Source organism: Sciurus vulgaris (genome assembly GCF_902686455.1).
Source record: "Sciurus vulgaris genome assembly, chromosome: 13".
Taxonomy (NCBI): Eukaryota; Metazoa; Chordata; class Mammalia; order Rodentia; family Sciuridae; genus Sciurus; species Sciurus vulgaris.
The window spans coordinates 4815642-4827529 of record NC_136474.1 but is presented as its reverse complement, the minus strand read 5'-3'; the positions used below and the strand labels follow the sequence as shown (position 1 = coordinate 4827529).

At 44.2% G+C, this 11888-nt stretch overlaps 1 protein-coding gene across 1 annotated transcript; it reads right to left on the bottom strand.

Annotated features, from left to right (window-relative positions):
* Nucleotides 1-8343: 8343 nt before the first annotated feature.
* Nucleotides 8344-10414, bottom strand: LOC306643345 (AP-2 complex subunit beta-like). Its single transcript, XM_079109404.1, has one exon. The coding sequence runs from the start codon at nucleotides 10326-10328 to the stop codon at nucleotides 8829-8831; it is 1500 nt and encodes a 499-aa protein (XP_078965530.1). The 5' UTR covers nucleotides 10329-10414; the 3' UTR covers nucleotides 8344-8828.
* Between the last annotated feature and the right edge of the window lie 1474 nt (nucleotides 10415-11888).

Below are 11888 nucleotides of genomic sequence, written 5' to 3'. Positions count from 1 at the left end.
TGGAGAAAGTTTTTGAGTGAAAAGTGATTAAAATCAATTGGCAAAGTGCAGAGAGTCAACCCGAATCAGTGCTGTAGTGCTGGGAACCATTTCTAAGTGGCTGTGTGGTAATGAGTAGAGACTGCAGATTGGGAAATCACAGAGGAAGTTGCCAGTCTGAACCAGCAGTCACCTACTTGGGACCCAGATGATATCTGGACCAGCACCATTGAAACAGGTGCAGAGAGGACTGTGCCCAGGGTGATGCAGCCTGGAAAGACCAAAGAGAAAGAGATACCTTTGTGGCTGGAATCCCATATGAGCACCAGGGAAAATCAGGCAGTTACATCTATACTCCAGATCAGTTTATGGGTAATCCACAGTCATAGAGATGACTGAAGCCTATCAAGGGTGGGACTCCTCACCCTGAGTGGAAATTTCAGTAGTTATTCAAGTCCCAGACATTCAGCAAAGGTTGACATCTCCCAGCAACAGGGGCACTGGGAACCAAATCTCAAATACTCTCCAGCATAGTTTAAGGACTCAGTCAAGAACAAATTTCTGCTGTGGAAAATTTTACCAGCCCCACTGCAGGAATGTTCTAGTCATCCATGTCCCTATTTTCTCCCATCCTACACTAGGAAACAGGAAGCTGAGAACTACTACAATCAGTATTGGTTCCTGACCACAATGTCAGGCATCTTGTGAAGAAAGACAAAGACATACACTTAATAACCCTCAGCTCTGGGTTTGTGTTATAGAGCCCCAGAATAAACCACAAAAGAATGGCACCTCAGCATAAGCAGCAGATACCTATTCTTAACACATTTGACCACCTTGGTGGAAGCAATTTTTTTTTCTTTTTCCAATAAAGAATAGTTTTTCTATTATTCCATTTTCTTTTTAAATTTTTATTTTACTTTTATTTTCTATTTTATTTTTTTCTTTTTTAATAATTTATTTTTTATTTTGCAGGATTATGTGTATATGCCTGGGCCTCTGTGTGTTAAATCTTCCTGTGTGGATGGTTTGTGCACATGTGTGTGTGTATAATTGTACTCATGTAATATATGTGCACATGTATATTCATATATTTTTTCTTTTATTTAATTGCTTTCATTTGTACCAATTTGTTATTTAATCTCGGTTTGAGCTTACATGGGTGTGTTTTGTTTTCATCTTTTACTTTGTACTGTAGTTTTGTTTCTCTTGCTATCCTTTCATCACTCTTTTCACCTACTAAAAAGCACATTTTCCTGTTCCCTCTACCTTTTTTTCTTTCATTTATTATTTTAGTTCTTCTTTTACTCCTCCATCTTTACTGCCTTCATAAGCTACCTATCTCCAGTATCTCCTTTATTCACTTTTTAATTATTTCAAAGTCTCTCACCCTACAATCATATTTTCCCTTCAATTAAGTAACCATAATTCCACTCCCTGATAGAATTATATAGTTTATGTAATTATTACCCATTCATATCTTGATTATTAACACAGAGGATGACATAACAGACCCTGCTTGCTTATTATTTTCACTGATGTTAAATCTTGACCCCTCGATCCCTCTACAGGTGATAATTAGTGTCATAGATGTCAAAGTACACACCAGGCACTTATTTAAGGGCTGCATATAGGTTATTAATATTATTGCAAGTCCCTGCTCTCCCTTTTTCTAAGAGGAGCTGGAATATGGACACTTCATGCTAGCAGAGCAGAGATTTTGTTGATGAGTCTCACAACTCAACCAAGTAACAGTGAACCTTACTCCACACACACACATTGTACCTCATAGAGCCTTCATGATAATTAATATAGAATAGGGGCAAAATAACCCTAAACCAACAACCAGGCCCCAAGTGGAAACAACTAGAGGGGACCTCAGGATCCACTCTGATCATCTATTCATATGGCAAAAACAGAAAAAATTCCTCAGAAAAAAAAGAGACAGCAACACACACAAGAACATATGTATACAAGAGGGAGAGGGAGAGGCATCCAACACAATTGAGGAGCAGGCTTAAGGGTTTTGAGAAACAAGGAAACAGGCAAACTCTTCTCCCTGCAAAATTCACAGTGTGTGTGGGTGTGCATGTGCAGTGAGTGAGCATGTGTGTGTCCATGGTGGGAGAAAGGGGCCTGGTGCCTGCAGCCTGGTGTTGCACTGTGCATCTCTGAACACCCTCCATCTGTTTTGTCCCAGAACTGCTTTTTGGGCTTTGGACTTTCTGAACCTCACCCACCCCCAGTCCCTTACTTCCTCCCTTCCCACATTGGACTGGAGGTCAGGCCTGGCAGGGGAAGAAGACACAGGTTTTCAGCCAGTGTCTGACCAAATGTCCAGGGTGAGTGGGGGCCTGAGGGGAGGCTGGCATTCTCTGGACCTTTTCTGAGGTGCCAAACCAGGCAGATTTGGTGGGGAGCACTGTCCCCAGCCCCAGTAGATCAGAAGTCCTGGCAGTACCCTCCTTCCTTTTCCATGGGAGACCCTGGAACAGGATGCAGGGAAAGACTTCCTAGAAACAGGAGAGGCAAACTCTGTGGGAAGAGGGAAGAGGTTTCTTCAAACAATATCTAGTTCAACCCAATTTGCAGGAAGCCTGGTCTTTCCCATGACACTCTAGTCTGCCCCTTCCTTTTCTTTCCCTTCCACAGTGAGTCCCAGACCCAGAACCTCAGGTTCTCCAGGTGGATGCAGGTGGGGCCTGAGGATGAGTCCCATGACATGGGTGAGTTCCTATGGCAGGAATCCAGGTTCAGCATAAGTGGGGCAGCAGAAGGAGAAAGAAGGTCTGGGTCCTGGGGATGGAGTGCATGAGGTCCAGGCAGTGGTGGAGGGCTCTGAAGAAGTGTGGGAGTTGGGGATGTGGGACACAGGGTTCAGGCAGGAGGAGGGTCTAAAGAGTCTGGAAGGTGGGAACCTGGGGCATAGGATACAGGCAGGAATAGGGGTCTGATTTTGTGTGGTGGGGAGGCTGCTAGTCCCCTTCCAAGCCCTAGTCAAGGCTGGCAGCAAGCAGCTCTGCTGTGTAATAAAGTTAAGGCAAAATTTCCTGCAAGCCCAGAAACACCTTCAGCAAAAGAAGGGAAAGAAGACAGTTTTAGCTTTGAATAAGCATTGAACAAGGACACTATGACCTCACAGCCACCTGCTAGAAGACCTTCTGGGTGTCTTGCTCCTTGTCCTTGTGCCCAGCATCCTAGAGAGCACATACAGTCTTTTGAGACTCCTGCATCAAAACCTACAGCAGGAAGCCTCCAAGTTTCCTTTGTTCTGCCACTGGATTCTCCTGGTACTTGTGGCCTTTAATGGAGTAGTTTGGCTCAGCCTAATTGCAGGTTGAAGGTGTGAAAGTCAGATTTTCATTGCTGTGACAAACTATCTGAAGTAAACAGCTCACTAGGAGGAGAGTTTTCAGAGGTTTCACTCCATGGTTATCTGACTCTGCTGCTCTGGCCTGTGACAGATCAGCACATCATGGCAGGAGTGTGTGGCAGAGTGGTCCTGAGCACCTAATGGCAACTGGGATGCAAAGAGACAGGCACAGTCAGGTCCTCAAGCCTTCACCTCCTCTTAGCAAGCCCTGCCTCCTGCCTCCTTCCAACTCTCCCAATAGCACCACCAACAAGGGAACAACTTCAACACATGTACCTCTGTGTGGACACTCCTGTGACCTCAGCAGGGCAAAGTTGTTCTCCTGAAGCAGGATATACAACTGCAGAGGCTCAGATGTGGTCAATGAAGGGGCAATGGCTTAACAAGACTGCAGTCAATCTCTTCCCTGCCATTTTGCTGCCACAAGTATTCTCCCCCCTGACAAACACACCATTTTACAACCTAGATCATAAGCCCACAAACTTTCTTGTTAGTCATTGGTCAGATTGTAATTACTGCATGGAATTCAACTACTTGAGAATCACTCCTCTGCCATTCCCTCTCTCTTTCTCTCTCTCACTCTTCAGGGCAGACACTCTGCTCATCTGCTTAATAAAATATCTTGTGTGAGTTCCTGCATCTGGAGTGATTTACTGGATGCTTTCTGTCTACAGGTGTGCTGGCAGGCACTGGTCTCTCTCTGACAGTTGGAGGGCTTGGTAGGCTAGAGCTTCCAAACACCAGGGTGCCTGCCTGTGGGTGAACGACTGTGGAGTGGGAGCCCTGGGTCCCTGAATTAAGGCATTTCTCCCTGAGCCTGAGTCCAAGGTGTCAAGAGTGCTTGATGTCCAGTAATCAATTGCTTTCTGTCTCCACTTGTCACCTTGATGTGAGAAAGTGAGTACCTGCTTTCCTGGAGAGGGGAGGACATGTAAAGGGGTGAGATATGTATTTGGCATCAGGGCCTCTAACAGCAGGGTGTGTTAAGGAAGATCCCCATTTCTAACCTGGATGCTGAGATTGGCCATAACTGTTCAGCAAATGCTGTGATGGCTCTGACCCTGTCCCCAACCTGCAACATGGAAACAGCTGGGATTCCTCCATCCAGAGGGCCTCAAAGAAGCAGATGGATCTTCTCTTCACTCCACACACTACATGAGAAACACTGGACTCAGATTTTCTCAAGGGCACCAGTTACTCAGAGAGAAAGGTGGGAAAAGAAGGGTAAAAGGTAAAAGCCCTGGTGGTGCTCAGAGGTGCGTCCTGACTTTGTAACAACTAGGCACTGCCTGTTCTAGTACAGGGACCAACCTAGTCATAACTGGGTTCTGACCTGGTCAAGAACAGGGCTCTGACCTGATCACAACTGGGTCCTGATCTGGTCACACTCTGTGCTTTGACCTTGTCAAGCACAGGGCCCTGGCCTGGACACTACTGAGGCCTGTGTGGTCACAAGTGGGCTCTGATCTGGTTAGTTACAGGGCATTGCCTGGTCACAACTGGGCAATGACCTGTCACAACTGGACACTAGACACAGAGAGCAAGGTTATAGCCACCTTTTACTGTGCAACCACTGATCACCAGTCAAGAACTGTCCCCCTTCATTCTCCAGGGGCCTTACTTTTAGGTGGTCCTGGTTGTAGATGTGTTGATAAGCCAGCTGAGGCAGGAATCTCTGGAATTCCCCATCACTATTCCATTTGACTGGTGTTCCTGGATTCAAACCCACAGCAACCTCAGAGAAACTGTGTCCTGTGGCACCACCTCAGGTGAGCAGTATCCTAGGTGAATACCAGTGCTTTGTGGCCAGCACTTATGGAAGCAAAGGTGTGGTGGGCCAGAGACCATCAGAAATCACCAAGCCTTCCAGTGGCTGGGACAGAAATAGCCCACATGAGGACCAACACACCCTGAGCATGAAGGGGGTTTTGCTGTTGGCTGCAGAGGCAGCGCAGGTGGCACATTCAGTCACAGTGTTCCCTGCTCTTCAGGCTGTATCTGCATAACCCCATGAGAATCTCAGCTGTCAGGACTCCTGTGCACATGGGATCCAAGGGCTTGGGATAAGGCAGGGCAAGGGTCAGTACTCACCTGGATTAGAGACCCCTTTAGAGCCAGGCTGAGGCCTCCATTCCTCATCTACTGCAGCTATGATGATCCCTGGATCAGCTTGTCCACCCTCAGGATCCACCCATTCTTTATTCTAAAGTGTCTACCTACCAACAGAACATGTAGCTAGTTTTCTCCTTGGAGACTTCAAGACCCCACTAGCACCTCCCCTGATCACCCCAGTGTGGATTTTAGAGGCCCTGGCCAGCAAAACAAGCCAGGGAGGGAGTTATGGATGCCCTCCAGCCTGCCTGTTTGTCCCTGGCTTTTCATAGACTCTTCTTACCACCTGCCTCCCCTCTTTCTCCTCTCAGTGAGAAAAGGGTGCACAGACTCCTCACTTGCTGCTACCCTGGGGCTAGACTGGGGTCCCTCTGACCATAATTATTTACCAGCACCTCATTCCTAGCAAAGTTGGACTCTTCTGAACCAAAGCTCCTCACTCCACACATCCTGGGGTCCTAGCCAGGGAAAATAGGAATCTGCAGTCATCTCTCAACCCTGGTTGACCCTTACCCAAGGACAGGCCTCAAGATTGCCATTGTCCCATTATCCCAGAGGTAGGGCATCTATACAAACTTACATTGAGCAAGAAATATAACTCTTGTACTAAATTCAAAACGTCATTTGAGTTTTTATTGTGTTCACTGTATTGGAAACTCCTTGGGTTAAAGGAAATTTTCAATCTTCAGTACTCTGGGAGAAATCAGTTTGCCTTTTCTCAGCCTTTTACCAATATGCATTTCTCTTCTCCTCAAGAGCTGGGGAATTCTCTGGTCATGGGGACCAATCAGCCAGGCACTCCACATATGAGCATTGAATGTCATGTGAGTCAATTGTGTGCCCATGGGTGGTAGAATCAGGAAGCCTCCCCTAGGACACTCCCTATGAATGTCATGTTTTGATGTTCAGGTACCTGGATTCAGCCACAGGGCCCAGCTGGGTGGAGGGAAGGGATCTGCTCACCTGTGTTCTGGTGCCCTCTGAACTCACCACTTAAGAGACAGGACTTCCTGAGAAGTTGAGAGCAGATTCCCTCAGGATGGCTTCCCATTGTTCCCAGTCAGGGCCACAGCCCCACCTAATTAACCCCATAAGGGAGACAGAATTCATGCCCAGTCTCAGACACAGCCTGTAATGAGCAACACCCTCTACTCTGAGTCTGAATAGCCCCTTGGTCTGTCTTTCACCAGGTACAATGTCCCTGTAGCCTGTGTCCCAGCTGTGAGCTCAGTGTGGGTGTCAGGAAGCCATAAAGAATATTGTGGGCTCATTTATTTTAAGCCTGTGGGCAAAAAAGGAGCATCCAGGGCTTTGGGGACAAGCCAGTGGTTTCTTAACATAGCCTGGGATCAGCTAGGACTCTCTAGGGAGCTGACGCCAATACTGTGGAAGGGTTTGTGGACACCATGTTTCAAAAAGTTTAGTCTTGGGGTGAAAAGAGAAGCCTGGTAAGGAGTATTTGACACTGATCCTGCTTTTGGGCACAAGGTCAGGCTCCAGAAGCAAACGGACATGGCCTTCTCAATTGCACCTTATCTGCTGTGAAGGTCCCACTATGGCCTGCCTGGGCTGGAAGCCCCAGGGTCATGTGTGCTGGACTTGAGGAGCAGATTTGAAATGAGCTTATGCTCAGAAGACCTAGTGGCTCTGGCATCCTCTCCAGTTTCCACAAATGAACAAATCATATTCAAAGTGTAGATAAGCAAATGAGAAACAGGAACAAATTAAACTTTAGAAATAAATCAAAACGGAAGAAATTCATAAAAAACTCTTTATATTAACATGCAATCTGCCAGTTAAAAAATACAGACTGGCAGAATATAGTATAATATACAACCCAACTATGTATTGTTTGCAGGGGATACACTTTACAGGCAACAAGAGTCACAGGCTCAAAATGAAAGGATGGAAATTGATATACCATGTGAAAGAAACCCCAAAGAAGCAGGAGTAACTATTCTCCAGTCTGACAAGCAGAGATCAGACCAAAATTAAACAGAAGAATCAAGGAAGGTCATTTCATACACTACAGGAAACAATACAGCAAATATGTTACAATAAGAAATACTTATGACCCTGACATGGGTGCAACTAATTACTTAAAAGAGACACAGCTTCAATCACAGTCTCAGACAGACCCCAGTACAATACCACTAGGTGATTTCAGCACAACTCTTTCATCAATAGCTAGGTCATCCAGAAATAATACAGCAAAAAATTCTTTGGATCTGAAAAATATTATAAATCAACAGGATTTAACAGGCATCTAAATCATATTTTATCAAACAACAGCAGAATACACTTCCTTCTCAGAAACTTTTGGAACCTTTTCCTAAATACACCATATTTTAGATCATAAGGCAATTTTAGGATATACAAAAATATTGATGTAATTTTTTGCATCTCATCAAATAATAATATATGAAATCAACATTAACAAACCCTACCAGAACCATGAACACACATGGAGATTGAAAAATGTACTTTTGTTTTTTTTTTTGTTTGTTTGTTTGTTTTTTTTTTTGCTTATATAATCAGTCAAGCCCATTTATTAAAGATAAGAATATGAGCATTTTGACCTGCCCGTCCGGTCGGCGGAGGAGGCCAGGCCGGCAAGAAGAGGGCTGGCGGCAGCCCAGCGGGACCAGGATGGAACACCATCTCCATTGAATGAGTAGTTGGGTCTTTTTCACATCTGGCAGAGGTGCCCATGTCCAGGAAGGGGAAGCCCAAGTCTGTTGCTGATCAAAACCTGGTGTATGCACATCTTCCACATCAGCCCAGAACACGGAGCATTCTCGTCATTCTCATTGTCCTGTCTGCTGTTCTTTTCTGAGTTGTCTTGTCTTCTGGCCCCAGGAAAATGTTGAACTGGCAGACTATCCAGTCCTCCTCCTAAGAGATCCACTGCTCCCATCTGCATGGAGGACACCTGTGGCACATTGACTGGGGGACCAAGGTCAAGATTTAAAAGATCCCCTAGAAGGTCTCCTTGAGAAGGGATAACCTGAGGCTGTTCCAGGTTGGTTGCAGTGGTGGTGCCAACAGGGCTGTCACCTGCATCAGTGCTGCCATGATGAATTGGCAAATACTTGCGATGGATCCCATGACTCCCCTCCACAAAAGCATTGGGAGGTTTATGGTACACAGAGGCCAAAGAACCAATGTGGCAGATTAGTTCATCCAGCAGAGTTGGCTTAATAAGGTCTGTTTCCTCAGAGATTAGTGGCTTCTCAGATAAGACTACTTCTTTGGCTATCACAGGATCAGTTGAGAGAAGGCGCCAATAAATATAGCCCCGATCTCGAAGGTCAGGATTATCAGAATCCTGTGTTGCCAAACTCAAGACCTGTTGGACTAACTCCTATGTTTCTGATGGCTTCTTGAGAAACAGCTTCACTATGGCAGTAAGCAGAGTGAGTTGCACTTGGGTACTTTCATCATGAAAACCCTCCAGAAAGCTCTCTAGTAACTCATCTGCATTGTCAATTCTTTCAGCATATTCTCCCATAATCCATATCATAGCTGCTCGAGCATCTGGCTCATCCAGTGAGTCTAAGTTTTCACAGAGAGTGGCAATGATACTTTCATACTTGTTGGGGTATTTGCGGAAGATGTCCCTTATGACAACAATCGCCTCTTGGACCACATAATTTACTTTGGTCTGGATTAGATTAAGCAATGTGCTTACGCAGCGCTCGGCAGATTGCTCCACCTTGATGGCACATCGTCCAATGGACCGGACAGCTTTGCGAACAAAGTCCACATCCACCTCAGTGGCATATTCTTTCAGTTCTGCCAGAACCTGAGCAATGTTGGCTTGGGATGCCAGACGAATCATGATGTCCAATTTCTCTAGTTTAACATAGATGGGATCATTATACTTCACAAAGAAGACTTTTATTTCCTGCTTCAAGATTTCAGGCCTTTTCTGGACAATTAGGTTGATGTTCCTCAGGGTGACATACTGCACTTCTGGCTCCCCGGACAGCAAAGTGACAAGTGGAGGAGCTAACTTCTTCAGTAGCATATTATAGTAGTCAGAGTCCTTGGGTAACAACTCTAGAAACTTCATTAGGACTTTCACCGCTGAAAGCACCACTGCTGAGTTGGCATGGGACAGCCGGGGGGTTACCCGCTCACAGATGCTCTGAGCTTCCCGGTCATCTTTGGGGTTGTAATTAGACAGGCAGTCCAGGATGAAAATCTGGCCCCATTCTGTGCACTCATTCAGAGCTGTCAGCAGCTTATTAATGGTCTGTGGGTTCAGATCAAGTAAGTTGCTGTTTGGGTGAGACTCACTGATTTCAGATAATGCTGCCACAGCATTAGCCACCACCATAGGATTTGAATCTGCTATGAGATCCCGTAGAGAATCCAGAAATCCCTGATCTTCCACCATTTGGGCATTGATATCATGGAGTTTTGCCACACAGACTGCTGCTGTTTTCCGAACATAGTGGTCTTCGTCCTTCAAGCACTTGCGCAGGGGCTCACAGAGATATTCTGTAATTTTGTCCACCCGGATGCACCCCATGGTCCTAACTGCCAAGGCCCGAATCAAAGGATTGGGATCTTCACAGTCCTTCACAAAGCTGTTGACAGCCATGATGGCCATGTCTGGCTGACTCTTGGCATAGTTCATCAAGTAGAGATATACAAGTTTCTTCAGTTCCAGGTTGTCGGTCTGCATACAGTTCACTACATCTGGAAAGAGAGAGCTAACATCCTTCCCCACAGTCATAGCAGCAATCACTTTCTTCACAGCCTCCTTCCTCTTTTCTTTCTTTTCATTGTTGAGTTCAGCTTTTAATTCAAAGATTTCTCCCTTTTTATTAGTTGTAAAGTACTTGGAGTCAGTCATGATTTTGGATCTTTAATGTGCACCGGAGGTAAGGGCGGGGGTGGCGGCGGCAGCCGGCGAGCACAGCCCGGGTGGTGTTGTAATGGTTTCCTCGAAAAATGTACTTTTGAATGATAAATATGTGAAAGAAGATATCAAAGTAGAAATTTAAAAATGCTCACACAGAAATGCAAAGAATGAAACAACATATCAGACATATCAGAAACTGTGGAACAATTTGGGGACAGTTCTAAGAGGAAAGTTTATAGCCCTGAGTGTCTAAGAAATCAGAAAAGTATCAAAGGAACAAGCTAGTCATGTATCTCAAGGTCCTTGAGAAACAAAAGCAAACCAATCCAAAGCTAACAAAAGGAAGTAAATAATTAAGATCAGTCAGAACAAAAATTGATCAAATCAAAATAGAAAAATTAAGGAATGATGAAAAAAGAGCTGATTTTTTGAAAAGATAAACAAGATTGATAAGCCCTTAGCCATTCCAACCAAATGAAAAAGTGACAAAAACCTAAAGCCAATTAAAGTAGAGACAGAAAATGAGAAATCATCATGCATAGCGCAGAAACCCAGTGAATCAATGGGGGCTATTTTGAAAACTTATACTCCAAAAAATTGCAAAACCTAGGAAAAATGGATGCATTTCTAGATATATACAGAATTGAATCAATAGGATAAAGGAATCCTAAAGAGACCACCAACTCACAATAGGATAGAAGCAGTAAGAAGAAGTCATTAAACAAAGGTAAATCCAAGACCACATGGAATCTGAGTTGAATTCTACCAGAGCTTTGAAGAACTAATCTCAATTCATTTTATGCTTCTCAAATCATTTTATGAACCAGAAAGGGATGGGACACATCCAAATTCATTCTGTGAAGTGAAATCAAATAAGAAAACATCATGGAAGGAAAACCACTGACCAATATCCCTATTGAATATCTCTAAGAATGCAAAATTTCTTAATAAAGTATTAGCAAAGCATATTTAACAACGTATTAAAGCATATTTAACAACTGTACACCATTACCAATCTGGTTTGATGCCAGGGTTGCCAGGATGGTTTAACATAAAAATACCAATAAATGTAATTTATCAGATAAATAGAATTAAAAACAAAAATCACATAGTAGCCTCAAAATATGCAGAGAACCCCTTCAACAAAACTCAGCATCCATTCATGATAAAAACCCTGAAATCCTAGGCACACAAGAAACCTCACTCAAACTCATAAACGCTATGTTCAACTAATCCAAAGTCAAACTCACAGTAAATGGGGAAAAACTAAATAATTTCCTTTCAAATCCAGAACAAGACAAAGACTTTCTTTCTAACCACTCCATTTAAATATACTGCTAGAAACTCTATCCAGATTAGGTAGGCAAGAGAAGAAAAGAAAAGGGATAAATAGGCAAGGAAGACATCAAATTATCACCGCTTGCAAAAGACTGCTGGAGCTAAAGTTGAAAAAGTTCAGCAAAGTATCCATTTTCAAAATCAACTTAAAACAATCAACAGTTTTTCTGCCTAACAACAATGAATCTGCTGAGAAAGAAATTAGGAAAATAG